At 54.4% G+C, this 25,481-nt stretch overlaps 2 protein-coding genes across 2 annotated transcripts in view; one reads left to right on the forward strand and one right to left on the reverse strand.

The window, feature by feature from the left end:
* The window catches only part of PRSS57 (protease, serine, 57), a 12,902-nt gene extending 12,460 nt beyond the window's left edge, over nt 1-442 (reverse strand). The window contains exon 1 of the mRNA XM_014540090.1: nt 351-442. Within this exon, the coding sequence (XP_014395576.1) occupies nt 351-435 (85 nt within the window). The 5' untranslated portion in view covers nt 436-442. The remainder of the gene's footprint in view (nt 1-350) is intronic.
* Nucleotides 443-524: 82 nt separating this feature from the next.
* Nucleotides 525-25,481, forward strand: part of PALM (paralemmin) — a 26,836-nt gene continuing 1,879 nt past the window's right edge. Inside the window, exons 1-9 of the mRNA XM_005866733.2 lie at nt 525-669; nt 12,156-12,207; nt 12,607-12,687; nt 12,865-12,995; nt 15,336-15,462; nt 17,020-17,041; nt 18,247-18,306; nt 21,636-21,767; nt 25,262-25,476. Coding sequence (XP_005866795.1) covers nt 605-669; nt 12,156-12,207; nt 12,607-12,687; nt 12,865-12,995; nt 15,336-15,462; nt 17,020-17,041; nt 18,247-18,306; nt 21,636-21,767; nt 25,262-25,476 — 885 coding nt within the window. The 5' untranslated portion in view covers nt 525-604. The remainder of the gene's footprint in view (nt 670-12,155; nt 12,208-12,606; nt 12,688-12,864; nt 12,996-15,335; nt 15,463-17,019; nt 17,042-18,246; nt 18,307-21,635; nt 21,768-25,261; nt 25,477-25,481) is intronic.

The following is a 25,481-nucleotide window of genomic DNA, read 5'->3' on the forward strand; positions in this document are numbered from 1 at the left end:
GGGGGGCAGCCCAGGACACTGGGAGGGGGAGGCGCGTGTTTCTGTCCCCGCCCGGCCCGCACCCCCTGGGCTAGCCTCGGCCACCTGTGGGCTCCTGAGTGGGCCCCCTGGGGTGATGGAGCGACCCCTCCCCATTGCACAGGTCAGGCCTTGAGCTCACCCTCCCCACCCTCACCCCCTCACTCCCCAGCCTGAGCTCGCTGCTCGCTGCGCCCTGGACGCGCCCACGGGTCAATCCTCCTTCCGTCTGGCTGCCCTCCCCACCGGCCTCGAGTGCTGTCTAGAGCCCCTGTTAAGGCCGGGGCCTGAGGGGGGGGGAGGGTCGGCAGCCAGATGTTGTCCCGAGTTACCACTGGAGGGAGGGGCCTTCTCTCCAGGCTTCCGGTCTGGGGTGTGTGCGACTGGAGGTCCAGGTGCCTTCCAACAGGGGAGCATGGAGTTGATCCCCTCCGGGAAAGTGCCCCCTACATAGGGCCCCAGATGGTGCAGCCAAGAGGGCACTGACCCCTGCCTGCAATGGAATGGGTGGCCTGGGTCTGTGGAGGGTGAGGTGAAGAGTTCCTGGGCCAGGGTTCTTGCACAAGCAGGTGCGGAGTGAGTGTGCATGGTCATTTCAGACGGAGTCCTGCTTTCTGGCGTCGGGGTGGCCCCACACCCCCACTCCCACAGGTGGGCGCTGGGAGGCTGTACTGTGTGTTTGCCAGGGCAGGGAGTGGGAAGCAGGTGTCTGGGGTCCCGGCAGCCTGCTCACTGTGTGTGTGTGTGTGGGGGGGGGAGAGACAGCTGTTATCCTGCTCTGGGTCAGGTCCCCTTGGGGCAGGGGGCCTGGACTTGTAGGTCTGGCCAGTCCAGCTCCCCCTGCCCTTCCCACTGGGTGTGTTTTCTGAACATACAACTTTCCTCCAGGGATTCACCCGTGACCCACCACACCCTCGGCTGGGTGGGAGCCCCCGCCTCCTGCCCTCCTCGGAATGTGACACCCAGTGTCCTCTGCTTTTGAAAACCCAGACAAAGGCCTAGCTGCTCCCCAACCCGCCCTGGGAGCCCAGCCAGGGGCTCAGGGGAGCCAGGGCCCAGACTTGTCTGCACTACGATCCCCCACTTGTTTACCTGCTCTGCTCCCTGGGACCAAGGGGAGCCTCGGCCTCCTGACAGCAGACCCTGGGCGGGGTGTGGCCTTGGGGAGGGGGCTGCCTTGGAGAATGAGAGGTGAGAATCTAGGAAAATGCCCACCCAGAGCAGAGCAATGAGGGATGTTTTGATCGGATCTCATTGTTTCCTTTCCCACCACTCCTTTCTTTCTCAGTGTGGATACTGAGGGGCTGGGGAGGGGCAGTACTGCCCCGGGGTCACACAGCACAAGTAGGGTGCCCTGTCCTGTACCTTCTTGGTCACAGGTCAGATATGGTGCCATGCCCCCCCCCCCAATTAGGTGGATCACTGGCTTTTCTGGGTACAGATGTGGGGTGGGACTTGGCATTACCTGGCTCGAATAGGCATGAGAGAAAGCTTGGGTTGACGATGGTGAGGAGAGGCTGCACTGGTGCTGCCCTGACTGGAACACCTGCCCCTCGCTCATTCCGTGCTCATGGTCCTTTCCCACGAGGGCAGAGCAGGCTCCAGGCACAGAGGCAACAGCCCCTAGAACAAGTCACTCACCTCGTTCCGTTTCCGTGGATTTTGCCATCAGAGTCACAGGAGATGGTTGTAAGGCTTATGGTGGTGCTGGGAACTTTCTTTTAAAAATAAAATTTTAAAAAGAGAACCTGAAAAAATAAATTTAAGAATTTCACAAAATGTTGTTAAAGGATTAAACAAGTTTTCCTTCGTTAAAGAATTTAAGGATTAAACATATTTTCATTAGTTTAAGACTTTAAGGATTTGTTGAAAAGCAGCAGCTGATCACCGCGCTGTTGGGATAGATGGCTGATGCTGCAAAGATGGGACAAGGGTGGGGGTGGCAGAGCAGAGACACACTCCTGGTGGGGAGAGCTGGATGCCCGTCCTGCCCTGGGAGGACTTGCTGTGTGGGCCCCCGTGAGGTACTGCTCCTCTCGGAGCCTCAGGGTCTGGCTGGTAAAGTAACGATATTTTAGCTGAGAGCAGCCATTCTCAAATGCCCGAGCTCTATCCTGGCTCAAGGCAGGGCTCCAGCCCTGGGATAGGAGCTAGAGAGCGGAGCTGGGGCAGGACCTTCCCAGATGTCTCCCCACCCTCAGGCCTGGACATCTTTAAGAAGTCTCTGTTGGGTGCTAACTGGATCCTTAATGTTTCTTTCACACTTGCTAATCTCCCTTTTTAACGAGAGACACAGCCGGTTAAAAGGCAGCAATATCCAGTGATAATTGAATAACAGGCTCTCGTTTTCATTGTGTCTATTTTTCCGTGTTTTTACTCTGTGGCCGAGGCTTCTTGTTTTCCCAGTCTCGGTAACAATGAAATGTTTCCTTCTAAAACCAGGGGGTTCGATTCAAACAGTGAGTGATGTGAAGGGAAGGAACAAGCAGATAATACTAGAGGTAGAGGCAGGAACATGGGAATGTGGTTCGAGAAGTGCTGGCATCGTTTATTTGCTTTAAAATCACTTAGTGAGCACTTGCTGTACACCTGTTCTGAGCGCTTTGTCCCTGTGAATTAATTCTCTTGATCTTTACAGCAGCCCTGTAAGGTGGGGAAACTGAGGCATGGAGAGATGATCTGACATGCTGGAGGCCACAGCTGCTAAGGGGGAGGGCTTGAGTTTGCTGGGCTTTCCTCATAGCGGCCAGGGTGGGAAGGGAATCTTTGTACCTTCCTATGTCCCAGGGACTTTGGTCTACAGGGTTCCTAGGTATTCTGGCATCAGCTTTCCAACCTGGTTGGTAGCCTTGGTCCCTGGGGGCATCTGCCTCTGCGCGCGCGCACGCACACACACACACGCATGCACGCACGCACGCACGCACACCCCAGACCTCTTCTGTGACTGCTGATTGGAGAGTAGGGCATGGAAAGGGAGTGTCCTGACTCCTTATGAGAGTGGGTATGTCACTCACCCTCCCTGGGCCGCACTTTTCACATTTGGTGAGTGGAGACATGAACCTAGCTAGCCCCCTCCCTGGTGGGGCACAGTTAGAAGAGGAGTGGGTGCCGTATGGACTTGGATCTTGTAATACCAACCCCAAGCGAGATCCACCCTCAAGGGTCTCAGATTTTGATGCTGGGAAATGGGTTGATGCTCTGAAAAAAAAATCACATCACCTCTTTCCAAGTCTGGGACCCTGCTCCCGTCCATCCTTCTTCCACCAAGGAAGTGTCTTATCCATGCATTTGAGAAACACTCCCTCCTGACCATCCTAGCCCCATGCTGGATCAGAAGGCCTCAAAGGACGAGGTGGAGAGTAAGGTTTGTCCATCATGGACCTTTTCTGTGGAAGATATTTAAGGGTTGACCCGGTAGACAGAAGGGAGCACCTGGTAGAAAGAGTGACCTGTGCGTTTCTGCTAGAGGCGGGAGAGCACTGGGAGAAGGGAGCACCCTTTGGTTTGCGCTCTTGGGGCTAGGTCCTTACAGCCTCGAGTGCCCAGCTGGGGACCATGGGGAGCCATGGGTGGTGTCTGAGCAGGGGAGCAGTGAGAGCTGATGCCAGGCACCAGAAGAGACTCTTTTTTTTAAAAAAAATATTTTTTTTATTGATTTCAGAGAGAAAGGAGGGATTATGAGAATAGTAAGTGGGTCACTATTGGCTTTCAGAAAATTGGGCGGGGGTCTAGTATGGTAATACTGGAATTATTTCAGAGGGCAGTTACTGTGAATCATGTATTCTCAGGAGCCAGAATATATTCAAATCCTGAGTCTCTGCCCTTTAACTGTCAGTGTGGTCTTAGATGCATTTAACCTGCCGGTTTCTCGCCTGAAAAGTGAGTTTTAATGATAGTGCATATAAGTTGTTGGAAAAAAATAAAACATGAGAAGCACTTAAAATGGGGCCTGGCACAGTTGTAGCTAATAATATATATGAGCATTATCTTTTTCAGGGTTCAGAAAAAAATAAAAACTTAGTGGGGGATCTTGACAGAAAAATAATTATGTGCACAATTTCTCTAATAGATACTGAGGGTTTGTCCTTTTAGCTATCCCATAAATGAAGGCAATGTGATAGCCATAACACTAACTGGAAAAAAGGTTCATCACTCATAGATCACAGTGGCAAATCTCAACAAGATAGCTTCTAGAATGTTAAGTGAGCAGTTCTTCAACAAAAGTGATCTGGGGATAGAAATGGAAATAATTGAGTTTCCTTGTCTTCATAGTTTGTATTCTATACAGTGAAGGAATGCAATATTATTTTCCAATTATGCCCATCCTTAGAGAAGGACTTTGTGGCTTTCTGCCTTCTGAGTGGAATATTACAGAAGATATTAAGAAATCTTGAGCCTGGCCAGCGTGGCTCAGTGGTTGAGTGTCCACCTATGAACCAGGAGGTCATGATTCAATTTCTGGTCAGATACATAATCAATAAAAATACATTTTATTTCTTTTTTTATGGTGCCAATTTTAATTAGTTTTAAGGCGTTGCATTTTCCACTTAACAATTCAGTGTTGTAAAGTGCATTATTTACTTTCCCTGTGCACATAGTCCATATTAAGTATCAAGAATGCCCAGTTATTTACTATGCAGCAGCTCAGCTTTTAAAATTGCCATGGAATTTGCTACAAATTTGCATCCTTCACTATTTTGTGTGAAAAAATGCTAAACCTATGCTCAAAGTTGGCTTAATCAACCTCTTCAATGGTGGGCCCAGAGGAGATACCACCAGATGGAGGTGCTCTTCCACCAGGAAAGCCCCCAGGCATTTCTCCTGGCATGCCTCCTGCACCCTGGTACAACTTGATAATGATGAGGTTGCAGATTTTTTTCCAACTCCTGCTGATGTTCAAATTCTTCCTTTTCCGCAGTCTGGTTCTTATCAAGCCAATGATGATTTCATTGCACTTGTCAAGAATCTTGTTTGTCCTGATTGATCTTGTCTTGAAGTTTTTCATCTTTTTTTTAAAGTTTTTTTAAAAAATATTTTTATTGATTTCAGAGAGGAAGGAAGAGAGATAGAGAAATAGAAACATCAGTGATGAGAGAGAATCATTGATTAGCTGCCTCCTGCATGCCCTCTACTGGGGGGGATCTAGCCTGCAACTTGGGCATGTGCTCTTGTCCGGAATCGAACCTGGGACCTTTCAGTTCACAGGCTGATGCTCTATCCACTGAGCCAAACCGGCTAGGGCAACAGTGTTTCTTTAAAAGGAAAAAATGGAGGTGGTCATTAGACAGGTGGTCAGTCCAGGGGGAAGCAGGAATGTGAAGAGGGTTGGGGAACCTTTAGGTGGAGCCTCCTCTAAAAATGGAAATACCCCAAACCAGCTAGGGCTAGAAGAGACTCTTGTAGGTGAGGGGCCAGATTGGTGAGGAGCTAGTCAGGGTCTAGCCTAGACGGGGCAGGTGGGGGCAGCTCAGATGTCTGGGTGGGCATAGACCTGATTTCAGAGTTTTGTGGTGCCAGAGCCATGCACAGGGCCAGGCTGTCCTGGTCAGAGAGAGATGGCCCAGTCCCTGGACGCACAGAGAGGCTGGAAGGTGCCCTGGCCACACCACCAAAGGGTCTCTGTGCAGCATCAGATGGCTAAGTAGATGTCTTGAGTCTGAGGAGTGTGAAATTGAGCTGGGATGCCTGTCTCCTGCCCACGGGTTTCAAGCAAGAATTCAGGGACAGTCAAAGCCCGTCTCTGGGACAGTATGGATTGGGCTGAAAATTGAGAGGTAGAAACCAAGCCAGGCCTTGTGGTGGGCAGATTAGGTAAGGACCAAAGCGAGGCCAGGCTGCGTGGGGGTCATTGCATGGACAAGGGTAGTGGTGGGACGGGGCCACGCCTCGGAGCCCGGCTTGGGTGAGCAGAGGGGGTGGGGGTCAGTGATGTGGGGGCCTTGAAGGCTGAGTGAAGGGAAGGGGCTTGGCAGAGGGCTTGCAGGGAATGAAAAGGTGATGTGCTAGTCAGTTTGTGTTCAAATCCTTTTGATCATGGAGAGTCTCAGGGCAGGGCCAGCAGGGCAGGACCTGTGCTCTGACCCTGGCCTGGCCCTTGGTGAGGGGGTCAGCATTTCTGCTTTATAAAGGTATATATTTATTTTTACCAGCTTTATTGAGATATCATTCATACACCACACAATCCACCCACAGAGCTGTACAACCATCACCTCTAATTCCAGAACATTCCATCAGCCCTAAAACAGGCCCCATCCCCTTTTGCAGGCACCCCCATCCTCGCCTCCCCCCCGCCCCAGCCCCTGGCAACCACTAACCCACTCTCTGTCTCTGGAATGTGCCTGTCCTGGACATTTCACATAAATGGAATCACATACTGTGCAGCATTTTGTGTCTGGCTTCTCTCACTGAGCATCATGTGTTCAAGGTTCATCCACATTGTAGCAAGAATCAGTGCTTCACTTCTTTTCATGGCTGAGTCATATTCCATTGAATGGATGGACCATATGGTGTTTATCCATTCATCGTTGATGGCCGTTTGGGTTGTTTTATATATTAACTAGAGGCCCGGTGCACGAAATTCGTGCACAGGTAGGATCCCCAGGTCTGGCTGGCGATTAGGACCAATCTGTGGGGTGACTGGTGGGGTGATGGGGGGGGGATCCCCGACTGGCACCCGCCTTGGCTGGCCTGGGGCCTGTGGGCAGCACCCGGGTTAAGCGTTTGCCCTCTGGTGATCAGTGCGCATCATAGCGACCAGTCATTCCACCAGTTGGGTGATTTGCATATTAGGCTTTTATTATATAGGATTTGTACAGTCACTTCCTAGGTAGTCGGGGCCTGTCCCTTGTTGAGTGTGGGCAACCCAGATCCTGTTTTAGATCAATGTGACAGTGTTTCTTTCTTTCTTTCTTTTCTTTTCTTTTTTTTAAAAATATATTTTCATTGACCTCAGAGAGGAAGGAAGAGGGAGAGAGAGACAGAAACATCCATGAGGAGAGAGAATCATGGTGGATCGGCTGCCTCCTGCAAGTCCCCCACTGGGGATCGAGCCCCCAACCCGGGCATGTGCTCTTGTCCGGAATCGAACCTGGGACCTTTCAGTTCACAGGCTGATGCTCTATCCACTGAGCAAAACCGGCTAGGGCAACAGTGTTTCTTTAAAGGAAAAAATGGAGGTGGTCATAAGACAGGTGGTCAGTCCAGGGGGTAGCAGGAATGTGAAGAGGGAGGAGAACCTTTAGGTGGAGCCTCCTCTAAAAATGGAAATACCCTAATTGACTTGCTGGCACAGTGAATATTTATTGAGAACCTGCTGTATCCTGGGTGCTGGGTACATGGCAGGGACAAAAAGAGACAGTTACTGTCCTCATGAGGAAATAAGAAACACAATAAGTAAAGGTCCGGGGTGTTGCATGAGGGTGAGAGCTGGCGGGGGCATTGGGGGGGTCCAGGGGCTGAAACTTAAGTAGGGAGATCAGAGGAAGCCTAAATAAGGAGGTGGTGACTGAGGAAAGCCCTATGGCAGCGGTTCTCAACCTGTGGGTCGCGACCCCTTTGGGGGTCGAACGACCCTTTCACAGGGGTCGCCTAAGACCATCGGAAAACACATATATAATTACATATTGTTTTTGTGATTAATCACTATGCTTTAATTATGTTCAATTTGTAACAATGAAAATACATCCTGCATATCAGATATTTACATTACGATTCATAACAGTAGCACAATTTGTAACAATGAAATCGGAGGTCACCACAACGTGAGGAACTGTATTAAAGGGTCGAGGCATTAGGAAGGTTGAGAACCACTGCCCTATGGGAACTAGTGAGGCCTGCGGATGCACCAGGCAGCGGACACAGCCCATGCAAAGCCCTGGGTCGTAACGTGCTTTGGCCGTCTGAGTGTGGCTGGGGTAGAGTGAGGGCGGGGCAGGAACCACGGGTCTTTGGGGTGGGTCTCTGCAGCTGGATTTGCCTTGGCCCCTGGGGAAGGCCTCTGTCTACCTTGCCTCCATTCATGCTCCACTGCCCTCCTGTTGAAGGGCCAGGGCAGGGTCCAGCTCTTCCTGCTCTCTGCCCCAGGTTAATAGGCAACAGGTTTGCTCCTCTAGGTCTGTGTCCTGCTCTGACCTCAGTCTCCACCATGGGGTGATGTCTCTCTGCCTTGAACCTCCTAGGCAGCTAATGCCTCATGGGCTGTCCACCTCGTTAGTGACAGTCGAGGTCCTGGGAGTCACCGGGGGAGGGGAGGAGAGCGGAGCCAGGAAGGCTGGCTGGAGGAGGGGACTGCACTTGAGCAGAGCTTGGAGGTGGAGGAGGGAAAGGGAGGCCGAGGGAGCTGATGGAGGGTGACGGGGAAACTGGAGGGCTGGGAGGCGGAGGTGTTCTCAGGGTGACAGAGCTGTGGAGGGTTGGGAGACAGGAAGGCGCTGGGCAGACAAAGGACCCCCAGGAAGCTGGGAACCAGCGAGTGGAATGGGGACTTCTCCCCTCTACATCCCCCTCCTCCAAGGAGGGAAAGGGCCCACTGGGCCACGGGACTCCCTCTCTCACCCCCACCTCCCAGCCCGCGTGACTCGGCCCCACCCTCCCCTCATGGCCAAGGTCGTTGTCAGCTGTTTCCTTTCAATTAACACAGGAATGTTCCAGCGCTGGGCTCCGAGCCTGCCTGGGCCAGGACCCCCTCATTCTGGCTGGAGCTGCCCAGGCGTAGGCTCTTGGAAGAACCAGTGCGATCCCCACCCCCGCCTCGGGCCCCGCCTGTTCTGCCCGCTGGGTGACCTTGGGCCCGTTGCATAACCTCTCTGGTCTTTAAAAAATAAACGCCCGGCAAAGCTGGGGCCTCCGCCGGGCGCGTTGGGTTTGGGCCTCATTAGCTCATCCTCTGGGGCCGGGATTATCTCAGCGCGCTCACGGCCGACACCCTCTCCTCGTCCTGAGCCGCCCACAGTGCCTCTGGAGCCCAGAATTTGCTCCAAGCGCCATAAAAATAATCGCGCAAGGGCTGGAGCCTTCGCCGCGCGGAGGGTGGGCGTCCCGGAGCGGGCGTGCCCCTCCACCAGCAGTTGCTAGCTGGGCCCATGGCGAAGCGCATCAGTGGAGGCGCAGAGCCGCCAGCGACTCCTCCCGCGCCCCCCCATCCCCCGGTGTGAAGCCAGGGGGGCAGCTGCCACGCAGTTCTAAATCCTCCCCTTGTGTTTTAGCCAAAAACGGAGCTTCTCCACCCAGCCTGTCAGATCTTTTGTGGTCTGGCCTCTGCTTTCCTCAACGAGCCCTAGAGCGCATTTCAACCATCCCACTGGCCCATCCCTGCCCTGCCAGACCTCGGGGACACCCCCTCCTCCTTGCGCTCCTTGCGCCTGTCCGAGCGCAGGTCTCACCGCCCCCACTGGGCAGCCTCCTTTCATCCAGTGATGACATGGGTCTAAGGCCATCAGGAGGATGGACACTTAGCATGTGTCGTTTACAGACTTCCCTCCTCCCCAGCCTCAGTTTCCCCTCCTGTTCAACGAGGCTGGGACCGGCCTGGAAGGTGGGGAGCGCCCGGGAAGGGGTTCTTGTTTATAGCTGTTTCACGAGGGTTCAACGGCCCTACTGTGTTTTATTTTTCTCATTTATGATGCTGAACGTTATCTTGGCTTAAACTTGGCTACCTCGCGCCAGGGGCGGGTCCAGAGCCTTCCAGGGTAGGAGCCCCTCCCTGGGCGGGTGCCCCTGGACCCCAGAGGGGACTCCACCCCCAAGCAGTGGGGGCGGGGTAGACCAGTTACCTCCGCCTCCCATCCTTTTCAGGCCCCTGAAGCCCCTGCTCCCAGCACTGGGCTGGGGGCGGGAGATGGTGGCGGGCCCACACCCTCGTGCAGGCCTCCGAGTTGCCTTGGGGATGGCGCGGTTGCCAGGGCAACCGCCTTCCGCGGGCCTGCCATCCATCACCAGGAGGCAGAGGCGCCCCCAGGCCTGGGGAGGGGCCATGAGAAGGGTGCACAGCCTGCGCCCCTTGGGCTGTGACAGGGACGGGAATGGGGAGGGATGAGAATTCTTTTGCGGCCCACCTGACCCCCTGCCCTGGCTCGGCCAGCAGGGACAGGCTGCCTAAGGCATGACACTGCCCGCCTTGTCTGCAGCCCGTGGAGCTGGCCTCACAGCCGTCCCTGTGTCCCCGTGTCCGGTCTGAATGACCACCTGCCCACCATGGTAGAAACATGGCATTAGGTGGCTGGTCCCTCTGCCCAGCAGGCCCTGCGTGCACTGGGGTCTCAGCTGCTATATGACCCCTCCCCAGCTCCGCCTCCTTCCTGGAGGGATCCCTGGGGGCTTGATTGGAGCTGGGAAAGGGATGGCTGGCCTGTGTGTGGTCCAGAGCTGGGCAGCTGTGGTTTGAATCCTAGCTGTTCCCCTTCCTAGCTGTGTGACTTTGGGCAAAGAACTTGCCCTCTCTGGGCTTAGTTCCCAGCCATGGGAAGAGCATACCAGGCAGAGGGAACAGCAGGTGCAGAGGCCCTGAGGTAGGAATGACCTTGGTGTAGACGGGGCACAGCCAAGAGGTCCTGCTGGCTGGAACAGAGCGAGGAAGGAGAGGAGGGGTGAGGGCAGGCCAGTGGGTGGGGGTTGGGTGATGCTGGTTTCCTCATTTCTCTCCAGGGGTGATGGGAGCAGGGAGACTTAGAGCAGGAGTGTGACAGGGTCCAATTCTCCTTTTGAGATGCTGCCTCTGGTTGGGGGGTGGAGAGAGGCTGTCAGGGGCCAGGGAGCTGGCAGGTAGTGGTAGATTCTGGGCTGTGGTGGGAGATTGGGGTTTGTGAGAAGTGAGGGGATGGGAACACAGGGGTGGCACCCGGCCTCCTCGCACAGGGCGATGGGCAGACCCAGAAACCTAGCTCATCTGGCCCTGCAGGAAGGGCCTGTGAGCTGAGTAGGGGGGTCCAGCTTTTCCTGAACTCCATTCAGCCGAAGCAGCTTTCCTGAGAAAGGAGAGAGGGAAGTCGCAGAGGGTGCAGCTGGTGCTGCTGGGGCCCTCGGAGGCGCAGAGGGGGGGCAGGTGCCACCCGCCAGGAAGGGAAGAGTTGAGTGGGGTCACCTGGCTGGGGCGTGGGAGCCAGATGACTTCAGAGGTCTCAGTGAGGCCAGGAAACTGAAGCTGAGTAGGACAGGCGGCTGGGGCGCTGTGGTCCAGGGTAGATCACCCCAAGGGCACCTGGGCGGGGCCGGGGCGGGGCGTTGGCCCGGGGTGAGCCCAGTACACTGTGTGATTTGAGCCTGTTTTCCTGCTAAGCCACAAGGGGAGGGGGCGGCTTAACAGGGAAGGTGTAGAGCTGGATGTCTGCTCCAACTATCCATGTGGGTAAACTGAGGCCCAGAGGGGCAGATGGTCTTTGGAGACCACAGGGTGGTTCTGGGCTCTGATACAAGGCCAAGGGGTGTTGGGGTGGCGGTAGAACCAAAGAACGGTCTGTAATTTCAGTCCCTGAGAAGATAAGGGGCTTTGGGCAGGGAAAGGGGACAGATCCCACCGCCACCACTGTGCCCAGCTGGCCCTGGCCCTGGCCCTGGCCCAGCAAGACTGGGCCTCCTGTCCACGCCTCCCAGAGAGGCCTGGGATCATTTGGGATTTGGGGCAGAGGTCAGGACCCCCCCACCCCCACCCCACCTAGGGCTGGAGAATGCTCCCCAGGCGGGAGGGTGAGCAGGGGCTGTCCTGATCTGTCTCCCCGTCTGGGCAAGGAGGTGAGACAGCTTGTCTTGACACACCCTTCAGCCTTTGATTCCTGGTGGACCCCGATCTGTCCTGTACAGCCCAGCCTCCCCAAACCCTTCCTGGGGCTTTAGACAGAGCCTCGCCACCCCTCTCCCCTCTCTTGGTACTGCCCTGAAGGGAAGGCAGGAGGATCTGTGGGGAGAATTAATGAGGTAATAAGGCTGGATCGGGAGAACGGTGCTGCCTCCGAGGGGGGCAGGTCCCGCTTTACAGAAGGGAGACTCGGGAAGGCCGGCCAAGCCTCTGGCCACCATCACCCTTGGCCACCATCACCCAGCTGGAGGACAGCCCGGGGGTTTGAACCAGATCTGCTGAAAGTCGGGGTGGGGTGGACCTCTGGCTTGACCTTGTCTGTCTACTCCCCCCGCCCCCCCCCCCGCAGGGTCCTGGCAGGGGAGACCACATTCCAGCAGGAGCGGCTGCAGGCCATTGCAGTGAGTTCTTCCTACCCCTTGGGTGGTGTGGCCAGTGGGGGTACCTGGGTCTCATGGGCTCCTCCACCCAGCACAGGGACCCTGTGACTCAGTGGTGCCTGCTGGTGCTTCCCCACAGATAAAAACCTCCTTAATCCTTGGAATGTGGAACCTTAGACCACTAGCCCTCTTAGAGCCCCTTAAAGGTGGGGAAACTGAGGCATGGTAGAATCCTGCCCTTATTTATGCCCAGGCTGGGGGAATGGGCTGGTCGGTGGGCAGGTCAGAGGCCAGTGGGCCAAGTGGGTGCCATTTACAGAAAAAAGCAGGCTCTCTGTGGCCAGAGCCTTGGGTGGGTGGGTGAGGTCTTCGTGGTGCCCCTGCCTGGTCCTGACCCCATCCCGTCCGTCTGTCCATCAGGAGAAACGGAAGAAGCAGGCAGAGATTGAGAACAAGCGGCGGCAGCTGGAGGACGACAGGCGGCAGCTGCAGCATCTGAAGGTACCAGGCGTCGGGCTCCCCCTCCGGAGCCCGGCCTTGGCAGAGGGGCGGGAGGGGGCGGCAGTGCCCAGAGGCCCCAAGTCTCAGTCGGATATGGGGCTGGGAGAGCAGGAAACCTGAGGTGACCCTGATCCAGACTCCGACCCCGGTTCTGACCCCGCCTCCTGCTGCCCCCAGTCCAAGGCGTTGCGGGAACGATGGCTGCTGGAGGGGACTCCGTCCTCAGCCTCAGAGGGGGACAAAGACATGAGGAGGCAGATGCAGGAGGATGAGCAGAAGGCCCGGCACCTGGAGGAATCCATCTCCAGGTGGGTGGGGAGCCACACAGACCTGCACGAAGTCTGGGTGGGGGAACCCGGAGCAGTGGGCCCTGAGGGGTAGGATGGGGTTTGGCCGCCTTGCTCCGTGTGTGTGTGTGTGTGTGTGTGTGTGTGTGTGTGTGTGTGTGTGAGAGAGAGAGAGAGAGAGAGATGGGAGCAGAGAACAGAGAGACCTCCACATGCTGGAAATGGGGGTGCACAGGCTTTGATGCCACAGCTCAGTGTTTTAATGGGGATGTGTAACCGGGCTTAAGGTGGCCGAGGGAGGCAATGTGGGCTGTCGGGGGCATCGGCTGCCCTGCCCGACCCCTCCCTTCTGTTGACACTCCAGCAAAGCAGGTGCAGGAGGTACGCGGAGTCAGGGCGGATCCCTGCGTCCCTGAGGATGGGAGTTGCCAGCAGTGGCCTCCCCAGGGGCTTCCTGGCGCCAGCCCAGCCAACAAGCTCTTCCCAGCTACGTTCTAATGGAGGCCACAGAGGCACTGGCAGCTGGGCCTGCAGGAAGGCTGGGAGGGGCAGGCTGGGGAAAGTGACCATCCCCCTGGGCTGGGACAAAAGGCCCAGAATTTCCGGGCAGGCGAGAGGCCCAGGCGCAGCTCCAGGGTAGCAGGGTCAGGGTGGAGGGAAATGACAGCCAACATTCCAAATGTCCACTTGGCCAAGGAAAGGCCTGAGAGGCATGAGACCTGCCCAGGCCCCATCGCACACTGGGCCATCGCCCCGCAGAAGCTGGCCCTATGGCGGGGACTTAGAATCCTGTCCTGATGTGTTTGGTTTGGGAGAAAGTGGGCTGGAATTTCCTTCCCTGGCCTCAGTTTCCTGCCTGTGAACAGAGAAGGCAGAAGTCCTTCTGTGCATCTTTTTTATTTTTTTAAAAATATATTTTATTGATTTTAGAGAGGAAAGGAGAGGGGGAGAGAGAAACATCAATGATGAGAGAGAATCATTGATTGGCTGCCTCCTGCACGCCCACTGGGGATTGAGCCCACAACCTGGGCATGTGCCCTTGGCCGGAATTGAACCCGGGACCCCCCAGTCTGCAGGCCGACGCTCTATCCACTGAGCCAAACCAGCTAGGGCTGTGCATCTTAATTCCCTTTTTAAAATATATTTTTATTGATTTCAGAGATGAAGGGATAGGGAGAGAGAGATAGAAATATCAATGAGAGAAAATCATGGATTGGCTGCCTCCTGCACGCCCCCACTGGGGATTGAGCCCACAACCTGGGCATGTGCCCTGACCAGGAATTGAACCCTGACCTTCTGTTTCATAGGTCAGTGCTCAACCACTGAGCTATGCCAGCCAGGCTGTGCATCTTAAGTCTAACAGACATTAAGCTGAGGGCTGAGACGGGTCTACGTAGAGACAGTCAGGACTGACCAGACAGAGCAGCACTTGCTGGGTGGGGTGGAAAGTCAGTGGAAATTACTGGCCACGAATTACTGGCTGGACAAGGTGAACTTCTTTACATCACACCTTGTTGGGTGTGGCCCTGGGGTAAGGAGGGGCTCGCTTGAACCCTACTGTGAGTTTCGCACATGCTGAGTGCTGTGAAGGGGCCTGGGCTTTCTCCTTCTCAGAGTAGCTCCACCGTGGCTCTACCAGCCGAATTTTGCCCATTTGATGTCCCCTGACTGGAAACCTCCTCCAGGAAGCCCTCCAGGCTGACCCAAGATGTGTCCATCCTGTTGACATGGGCTCATTTTGTTAGAGGGCTGCAGACTCATCCTTGTCTGTCCCTCTGGGTAGGGGCAGCTGGGCAGGATTTAATATACCAGCTTTGTTTTCACAGGTTTATGTTTAGTTATCTTCTGATACTTGGAAAGTGACATGTTTTTTTCCAGTTTTCCTGTAGAGATAAAGCTTCCTGTAAAAATAAATGTATTTGAGTGGGAAAAAAGGAGAGTCAGTTGGAAGCAAATGAAGTCAGCAATGGCATGGGTGGTGAAGGGACCAAGCAGCCTGGGTTCAGGTTCCAGCTCTGCTACTTGCTGGCTACGTGCAGTCTTCACTCTGCCTCAGTTTCCCCAGTCACGAGGGGAAGTGACAGGAATACCTCACAAAGTGTGAGGAAACATCAGAGTCAAGGGGTCCCCTACGGAAAGTGCCCGGAATGGTGCTGGGCGTGCGGAAGGGCCTGGTGAGGCTGTCACTGCGCCCTCTCTCCAGGCTGGAGCAGGAGATCGAGGTGCTGGAGAACGCAGACGCACGGCCAGCCGTCGCCAAGGAGAACGTGGAAGTCAAAGGGTCCCCTACGGAAAGTGCCCAGAATGGTGCTGGGCGTGCGGAAGGGCCTGGTTAGGGCTGTCACTGTGCCCTCTCCCCAGGCTGGAGCAGGAGATCGAGGTGCTGGAGAACGCAGACGCACGGCCAGCCGTCGCCAAGGAGAACGTGGCAGCCCCCAGCCCGGCCAAACAGACCCAGAAGGCAGAAGTGGTACTGAATTCTCAGCAGGTAAGGAGGTCCCCAGGGCCCCACCCCGGCCGGCCCCAGAGTGAAACCCCACCCCTGCTGGGGCCAGATTCAGCGCTTGCATTCACACCTCATGCCCCGGCCAGTTTGGCTCAGTGGATATTGTGTCGGCCTGTGGACCGAAGGGTCCTGGGTTCGATACTGGTCAAGGGCAAGTACCTCGGTTGCTCCTCCCTGGCCTGGCCCTCGTCGGGCCATGTGCAGGAGGCAACCAATCGACGTGTTTCTCTCACATGGATATGTCTCTCTGTCTTTCCCTCTCTCTTCCACTCTCTAAAAATCAACGGAAAAAGATCCTCGGGGGAGGATTAAAAACAACAACAACAACAAACAAATCTCGGCCTGCCACTCCCCAGCCATGGGACCTGGGGCACCTGGCTTTGCCTCTCTGGGCCTCAGTTTCCCCACCCATAAGAGCACCCACGTGCTGGGGATGTCACAAGGGTTAAATGAATCCATGGACGAGCAGCACTTCATACAAGACCTGACACTTTAGGAGCTTTCCACGACTGCCACCCCCTTCTCATCTTTGTCATTACTTTTGCTGAGCACTGTGCGTGCTTGGTCCATTTGACGGAAGGCAAAAACTGAGGCCCAGAGAGATTGAGAGAGGGGTTCAAGGCCATACAGTGAAGAGTGGTCTTTGTTGGACTTAGCTATTGATTTTAGGGCCTGATGTCTATAGCAGGTTCTATTGATCCCAGACCCTGGAACAGTGGGCCCCAAGCTTGTGGTCACCACAGTACATTCACGCAAATCCAGGAGTCTCCCAACCACATTTATGCTTAGGACTCCAGGGGCCTATGGGACCCGCTTTCTTTCCCCCTACCAATCCTTGCCACCCCCACCCCAGAAGCCCGAGGAAGCATCTGATTCATGGGAGGGCTGGGCAAGCTTCTGGGAAGGATGTGGGTTTTGAAGGTTGAGTAGGAGTTCTCCAGGTGCAGACTCAAGATGAGAGAGGGATTTCAGTGAGACTGATTGAGTGTAGATTGTTGGCATGGTCTCTGCCCTCATGATGTCCATATTCTGGGGAGAGGGGGGCAGAGACAGAAACACTGGCTGAACAGATAATATACAGTAGTAACTAATTTGAGAGATTGCAGTGTGTTTGGGGGGCTGCCTTTGGATTGGGTGGTCAGGGGGAGCCAGACAAGAGAAATCCAGGGAACAGCCTTCCTAGGTAGAGGGGACACACAAAGGCCCTCCCTAGTACAGGAATGTGTTCAAGGAACAATGAGGAGGCCAGGGAAGCCAGCGGAGATGGATGGAGGAAAGGCTGGTGGGCAGGGGTCTGCTTACACAGAGCCCAGGACATTGTCCAAAAGGATTCTGGGGCACTAGGGAGCCACTGATACTGCTGAGCCGGGCAGGGACACCCGGCTGTCACGCTAGGGGTGGGGGATGGGTCCAGGAGGAGATGGCCTGCGGTGGGGTCACGGCTGAGTCAGACCTTCCCAGGCTCCTACCCCCATGGGTGGGGCCCTGGTTAATGGGAGGGGACATGGGCACCACTAACCCCTCTGTTCTTTCTTACAGACCCCAGTGGGCACACCCAAAGGTATGCTTCCGGAAGGGACTGGCTGGGCCTCAGCGCACTCGGTGCCCAGAGTGGGGATGGTGTTCGTGGGGAGAGTGCCTTGTTGCTAATAAGTAACAATAATGGCAACAAGACTGTTATTGTTACTGTTCCCAAGGAGCCCGACTTGGAGCCTGGCCCCAAGCCCTCATCATCATTGCATTTAGTTTTCACAACATCCCTGGGGTGGGGTTGCTGCAGTACTCCCCACATGCACCCCATTATAGACGAGGAAACCAAGGCCTTGCAGGGGTGTGACTGGGTGAGGCCTTAGCCTTGGAGTTGAGGCTCTGGGTCCGTCCTGTCCACTTGAGGGTGCCTGGCCTTGGCTGACCCTCTCTGTCCACTTGCTCTGAGCTCCTGGGCAGGTGGTGTGTGTGGGCGGGGGTGTGTGTGCCTTGGTTTTCACATCTATAAAACGGGGTCTGTGGGGATGAGAGTTCAGAGGGGCTCGTGGGGAGAACAAGGTCCCCACTGTCCTGGAGATCAGGCACCATTTAAAAGAACAAGAGTCCAGGAAACAGATTAAAAAAAAAAAAAAAAAGCCCGAAATTTGAACTCTGGGACCCATTTTATTCCCCCCCCAAATTATTATAGGTATAATATACACATTTGCAAATATTTCACATGTATATAGGACATTTAAATGTATATGCTTAGGTATAAATATAATCGTTAATTAAGTATATTCATTATATTAAAATTATTTAATATAAGTTATATTTTTAAAATATACCTTAAACTTGTCTACTTTCCTATGGGGAGTATGGAAGGAGAGTCACCAGCTAGAAATGAAGGTGGTGGCCAGAAGTGTCTTGGCCTGATTTCTTTTGTGTTAATTATTCATAAGGAGAGTCTCCTTGTCTTACTGGGGAATTAAAAATTTATAATTAAAAAAAATCTACGCAGGCTTCTCAGGGATTTTGTGAAAATCACTTGGGCCGAGAGGCAGGAAATGGACTGTGGGCCGATGTGTGTTCTGTGAGGGGAGGGGTCCCATGGGTGTCTGGGAGTTGGGGGCGTGTGCATGCTAGGGGAGGGGCCACGTGTCTGGGCAAGTGTGCCTGGGAGGTGTCCATGTGATGGGGCACGTCTAGATGGCTGGGTGGTTGTCCTGGTGTCTGGGGATTCTGTCTCATCTCTCCTCTGACCCTCATCTCTCTCTTCACTCTTTGCTCCCGAAGCAGCGAAGCCAGCCTCCAACACCCCCGTGAGGACGGTGGAAGGCTCCCCCATGATGAGGGCAGGTAGGTCAGCCCCCCGCCTCGGCCCCCATGTCCAGCTGCTGTCCAGGGCCGAGTGTCGGCCCTGGGGAGCCTGTGGTAATGGGGGTGGTGGCTGGACCAAGGCTGTAGCTCCAAGCCTGGGGTAGGGCTTGGCCGATGCCTCTGCTTTGGCTCCTTGGTCACACGCCGGTCCAGCTTCCCCAAGAAGATGGGCCCCCTTGCATGGCTGCTCTAACCCATCACTTTCTCACAGCTTCCATCCCCATAACCTCGCCACTCGCTCCCAGAGTCCCGAGGGGGTGGCGCACATGTTCAAACACACGCACACACTGTAAACCCTCTTCCTCTACACTCAGGCTGCCTCAGGAGGGGGCGTGAGTGCCCTGTCCCTGGCGGTGACCAAGCTGGGCCTCAGGCATTCCTTCTAGGAAGCAGGAAGAGACAGGGTTAGTGCTAAGCATTCTACGAGGTCAGGTTCAAATCCCTGCTCTGCCCACCAACACCTGGCACCTGAGTCTCCAGCTGCGGGAGGGGTGGAATTGCAGTGACCTCACACCTAAGGCCTGGCAGGGAGCCATAAAAGTCACAGAACCTTCCTGCTACTCCTGCTGTTATTGGGGCGAGGAGGGGGTGAAGACCCTCTTAGGGGCAGGGTGGCTGGGATGTGACAGCACTCGGGAGGCAAAGGCAGCAGAGAGGCCCAGGGTCTCCTGCAGGGTCCAGGTGGAGTTCTGCCCCAGCGGGCAGGAGGCAGGGGTACTATTTCCAGAGAAGAAGGGGGGCATCTTCAGGGCTCCTGTGCCAGTTAGACCACCCCCGAGGCCAGCACTTGTCCCCTCAGTTGGCAACCTCGTGCAGTGTACGTCCCGTCCAACTCTGTGTCTGCAGATGGGGGTGTTAGGCTGTGTAGGGACATGAGATTAAATAACATTGAGTCATTCTTTCAACAAGTGCTTATTGAGCCCCTGCTGAGTGACACAGCCTGGGGGAGCTGGTATTCTGATGGGCCCACAGCCCATAAAATTAACTTACGGAGAAAACAAGGCAGACCCTGAGGAGTTGAAGGGGAGACAATTTTAATAAGAGGGTTCAGGAGAGGCCAAAGTTAGGAGGTGACATTCGAGCAAGGACCCAAAAGAAGTGAGGGAGCAAGGCATGCAGACATCGGGGTAAATGAGGTCCAGGTGGAGGGCACTGCGCATGCGAAGGCCCTGAGACGGGTATGCTGTGTTGTGGCAGTGGAATCAGTGAGGGAGAGGGACGAACCGAGGGCATGGAGGTGACAGTGCAGGTCTTGCAGGGTCCCCTAGGCGTGGGAACCAGGGAGGGCCCTGGGACAAGCAGGGATGTGCCCACTTAGTGCTCACTGGCGTCCTCTGGTGGCTGAGGGAGAAAACAAGCGGTGGGAGGCCAGGGCCAATCCTGACGCGAGTTCTCACAGGTGCCCTCTGGTGGCTTTAGGGAGAACAGACCGTGGGGTGCAGACGGGATGAGAAGTGTGCTGGGTTCAGGGTGTTCTGGGTGAGAGAGGGAGAGGTGGGAGCTGCTCTTACGGGGCAGCGAGACCCTGGAGGGGCAGATTGAGAGGGAACTTGGACGTGGTGATGTGGGGGTTCCCATGGTTGGGTGGAGGGAGGCAGTGTGATACTGGAATTTGGGGTGGGGTCCTTGGGTGTCAGTGTCAGGACTCAGTCTCCCCGTGTAGTGTTGTGGTAATGATTTCGACAGAACGTGGGTGAGAAGCTGGGCAGGGAATAGTGGCCCTAAGGGGTAATGACAGTCCTTGTTTTGAGAGGAAATTATCCATTCTTCATAGAGGTAGATGACAGACGCCGTAGTCGACTAAAGAGAGGTGTGGACAGATAATGTGGGGGTCTGGCCTGTTAACCCACGTTCCGATGGTAGCTGTGACCATGGGCAAGGCAGCCCTCCTTCTACACACTCTCTCTCGGAGCAAGTGGGCTAGTTTAAGGCTTCCCACATAGGGTGGGTGGCAAGGATGGGCCTCGAGTGGAGCAGAGGAATACAGACCTAAGAAGTGAGGGAGCAAGGCATGCAGAGATCGGGGGTAAATGAGGTCCAGGTGGAGGGCACTGCGCATGCGAAGGCCCTGAGACGGGTATGCTGTGTTGTGGCAGTGGAATAAGTGAGGGAGAGGGACGAACTGAGGGCATGGAGGTGACAGTGCAGGTCTTGCAAGGTCCCCTAGGCGTGGGAACCAGGGAGGGCCTGGGCCTAGCAGGGATGTGCCCACTTGGTGCTCACTGGCGTCCTCTGGTGGCTGAGGGAAAACAAGCTGAGGCCAGGGCCAATCCTGACTCGAGTTCTCACAGGTGCCCTCTGGTGGCTTTAGGGAGAACAGACCGTGGGTTGCGGAGGGGGTGAGAAGTGTGCTGGGTTCAGGGTGTTCTGATGGACAGAGTAGAGCAGTGGTTCTCAACCTTCCTAATGCCGCGACCCTTTAATACAGTTCCTCATGTTGTGGTGACCCCCAATTTCATTGTTACAAATTGAACATAATTAAAGCATAGTGATTAATCACAAAAACAATATGTAATTATATATGTGTTTTCCGATGGTCTTAGGCGACCCCTGTGAAAGGGTCGTTTGACCCCCAAAGCGGTCGCGACCCACAGGTTGAGAACCGCTGGAGTAGAGCGTGAGAGAGGAAGAGGTGGGAGCTGCTCTTACTGGGGCAGCGAGACCCTGGAGGGGCAGATTGGAAGGGGCTCTTGGACGTGGTGATGTGGGGGTTCCCGTGGTTGGGTGGAGGGAGGCAGTGTGATGCTGGAATTTGGGGTGGGGTCCTTGGGGGTCAGTGCCAGGACTCAGTCTCCCCGTGTAGTGTTGTGGTAATGATTTCTACAGAACGTGGGTGAGAAGCTGGGCAGGGAATAGTGGCCCTAAGGGGTAATGACAGTCATTTGTTTTGAGAGGAAATTATCCATTCTTCATAGAGGTAGGTGAGGACAGACGCCATAGTCTACTAAAGAGAGGTGTGGACAGATAATGCGGGGGGGTCTGGCCTGTTAACCCACGTTCCGATGGTAGCTGTGACCATGGGCAAGGCAGCCCTCCTTCTACACACTCTCTCTCGGAGCAAGTGGGCTAGTTTAAGGCTTCCCACATAGGGTGGGTGGCAAGGATGGGCCTCGTGTGGAGCAGAGGAATACAGACCTGCGGCCAGGGCACTGGGGAGCCACAGAAGGATGTTGAGCTGGGGAGGTCTGCGCTTAAGGTGTCCCCGCTGCTTGGCTCTGTGCTGCCAGCTCCCCTCCCTGGCTTGGCTGCAGCCCAGCGGGGGGCACTTGGGCGGGTGGCCATGGCGTAACCCGTGCCTCTCGTGCCAGCCATGTACTCGGTTGAGATCACGGTGGAGAAGGACAAGGTGACAGGGGAGACCCGGGTGCTGTCCAGCACCACCTTGCTCCCTCGGGAGCCGCTCCTTCAGGGCGTCAAGGTCTACGAGGACGAGACCAAAGGTACGAGACCCCCACTCCCTGCCCCAAACCCCCTCTCACTGCCTGAGCCAGAGCCTGACCCCCATCTGACTTGACAGGGAGGGATGCCTTTCAGGGACAGGGCCTCAGCCCCTTCTGTTGCTTAGAGTTTGAACCCGTGGCCCAGGCACTTGCCTTGAAGGCTGGCTAAGCACCAGGTGCCAGACTGGGCCGGGAAGCAAACCCCAGTGGGACTCCCTGGTCAGTGAGCCAAGCCCTTCAACCCTGAGCTCACAAATAATTTGTTGAAATAATTACTGTTGTGATAGAGGCTACAAAAACTCCCAAAGATAGAGGGGGCCACGAGCTGGTCAGGCAGGAGGGGGTCAGGGGAGGTAAACAAGTGCATGAGGGGTCCAATTTCTCCGAACCCTTGACATGTTAATGTGGTTTTTTTTCTTTGTTAGTATAGCCGTCCTGTTGGATGTGAAGTGATGGAATGGAGGAATTCCACTGTGGTTTTGATTTCCAAAGCCTGTGTTCTTAGTTGTTATTTGAGTCTCTGGGGTGCCCAGAATGCTACTATGGGGGTCCTGCTGTAGCCCAGCTCTGCTGTGCTTTAGCAGCGGTCGCCACCCGGTGGCCCGTGAGGTCCAAAAGGTTGGCGACCGCTGCTTTAGAGCATAGACCCAGGTAGGATTCTGGTCCAGTTATCAGCTGTGTGGTCATAATTCATATACCATCAAATTTACTCTTATTTAAATAAGAAACATGTTTATTTAAACTGTACACTCCATCAGTATTTACAGAGCAGTTTCTTTTTTTAAAAAAAGTATATTTTATTGACTTCAGAGAGAGGAATAGAGAAAGGGGTGAGGGAGAGAGAGAGAAATATCAATGATGAGAGAGAATCATTGATCAGCTGCCTCTTGCACACCCCCTTCTGGGGATTGATCCCTGCAACCCAGGCATGTGCCCTGACTGGGAATTGAACCGCAGCCTCCTGGTTCATAGATTGATGCTCAACCAGTAAGCCACCCTGGTCAGGCCATAAACATCTTTGTTCACTTTTGGCATGAGCGGTAGGATATACATAAAGGACCCTGGGGAGGGAGAGTTCTGGCAACATTTTTGTGATACTAGTAAAAGAAAATAAATCCACTTTAGTAAACAAAATATGTTTTAAGAAGACATGTTAAAAAGGTACATTAAAAAATCAAGCAGTGCTCGCTTCGGCAGCACATATACTAAAAAAAAAATTTTTTTAAATTGGACCGATACAGAGAAGACGTGGCTTCTCTTACGGAGCGTCATGTTTTTAAGGTCCATCCATGTTCACATCTTAGGACTGAATTGTATTCCGTTGTTTGCATGGACCACATTGTTTATCCCGCCATCCGTTGATGGACATTTAGGTTGTTTCCACCTTATGGTTTTATAAGTTTGTGTGAGTGAATGTTTCATTTCTCTTGGGCACATACCTAGGAGTGGGATTGCTGGGTCATATGGGGACTCTTTAACCGCCTGAGGAATTGCTGGGGTGTTTTCCACAGTGGCTGTACCATGTTATTTTCCCACCAGCAGTGCATGAGGGGTCCAATTTCTCCGAACCCTTGACATGTTAATGTGGTTTTTTTTCTTTGTTAGTATAGCCGTCCTGTTGGATGTGAAGTGATGGAATGGAGGAATTCCACTGTGGTTTTGATTTCCAAAGCCTGTGTTCTTAGTTGTTATTTGAGTCTCTGGGGTGCCCAGAATGCTACTATGGGGGTCCTGCTGTAGCCCAGCTCTGCTGTGCTTTAGCAGCGGTCGCCACCCGGTGGCCCGTGAGGTCCAAAAGGTTGGCGACCGCTGCTTTAGAGCATAGACCCAGGTAGGATTCTGGTCCAGTTATCAGCTGTGTGGTCTTGGCAGAAATGACCGCATGAGGCTGAGTGGCAGAGATTTCTGTGCTGGCAGAAGGTCCTCACCATGGCCCCTCGGTCCAGCCCAGCCCCAGCCCTGGGGAGTCAGGACCCTCTAGACTGGACTCTGGTTGCTTAGCAATGGAAAGGTGATCCACTTCCATGGCAGCTGAGGGCTCAGATTCCTATCTTGGGGCAATGGCCATTGGGAAATACTCAGCTGATTCTGTATTACCTGGGCATACCCATCCTCTGGGCCTCCAGCTCAAAGTCACTTTGAGGCCTTGAAACGTGGACCCCCCCACCCTCTCTGGAAACTGAAAGTTGAGAGCACTTTCCTTCTGGCCAGAAGCCAGAAATTGGAGCCCTGACCCTTGGCCAGGGAGGAGTGAGTCCTCAAGCTCTGTAAGTCCCTCCCTCCTCCCCAGGCAGCCAGGCAGCTGTGCTTCTAGGGCTGTGATCTGGGGCTGGCGTCAAACTGTGGCTGAGATTCCTCTTGGTGCTGAAACCCCATCCTTAGAGACTGCAACACAGTTCAGAAAGCGACAGATCAGAGAGACACAGAGAGGACGGTTGAAGAGATTTGGAAAATGCATTTAACAGATTGATTGCAGGGCGTTGGGGGGAAAAGATTGATTGCAGGAATAAAACTCTGCCCCATGGAGAATGAATGTTCTTGTCAAACACAGGTAAAGCATTTTCAGAAAGTGGCCATGTTCTGAACTGCAAAGGTGTCTATAATATCTTATGCTCTGTATCCCCAGATTACAGTCCCTTACTCCCCAATATTTAAAAACATCTTTTGTAATAAATCTTGGCTTAGAGAGACAATCAGTCAAAATGGAAATTATAAGATATTTAAACTTGAAAGAGGAAAAAGTAATTTAATACATGGGCTGCAGCCAAAGCTGAACTCAGAGGAGAAGGTATAGCCTTTGGGCATTTACAGGAAAACAAGAAAGACTGGGTGAATGAACTAAAATTAATTCAGAATCAAACACATAAACCAGAGGAAGGAAGAAAGGATCCCTGCAACTCCTGAGGGCCAGGAAACAGACCTGGACCAGGGTCAGGGTCCACCTAAACAGCTATGTTAGCCTCCTGTAATTACTTCCCTTCTCTGAACTTCTGTTTCTACCATCTTTTCAATAGGAAAAACCCCCAGTAATACAAGTAAAATGCAAGACAATAACATCCCATTCCAGTCTTTGTTTGTAACAAGTGCTTTTGTGCCCAGGAATTTTCCTGTGTACTCCAGTTTGGCTGTGCCCACAGATCCCAACAGGGAGCTTAGATGTCCATCTAATTTGGTTTATGGTTTTCTCTCTTTTTAAAAATATATATTTTTATGATTTCAGAGAGGACGGGAGAGGGAGAGATAGAAACATCAGTGATGAGAGAGAATCATTGATCAGCTGCCTCCTGCACGCCCCCTACTGGAGATCGAGCCTGCAACCTGGGCATGTGCCCTGACAGGAATCGAACCGTGACCTCCTGGTTCAGAGGTCAATGCCCAACCACTGAGCCACACCGGCCGGGGTATGATTTTCTCTTTAGCCTGGAGTGTGGCTCGCAGGCCTGCCAGGCCTTTCCTCCGGTCTCGGGTCTCACTCTCTCTCTCCACCCCGCCAGTGGTCCATGCCGTGGACGGCACCGCGGTGAACGGGATCCAGCCACTGAGCTCCTCCGAGGTGGACGATCTCATCCACAAGGCAGATGAAGTCACGCTGAGCGAGGCAGGGCCCGTGGCTGGGGCAGCGGAGACCGGGGGGACGTCCGAGGAGGCCGCCCGGACCACCACACCCTCCAGGCAGGAGATCACGGGAGTCCAGGCGCAGCCCGGCGAGGCCAC

The sequence above is a fragment of the Myotis brandtii genome, unplaced genomic scaffold (assembly GCF_000412655.1).
Source record: "Myotis brandtii unplaced genomic scaffold, ASM41265v1 scaffold236, whole genome shotgun sequence".
NCBI lineage: Eukaryota > Metazoa > Chordata > Mammalia > Chiroptera > Vespertilionidae > Myotis > Myotis brandtii.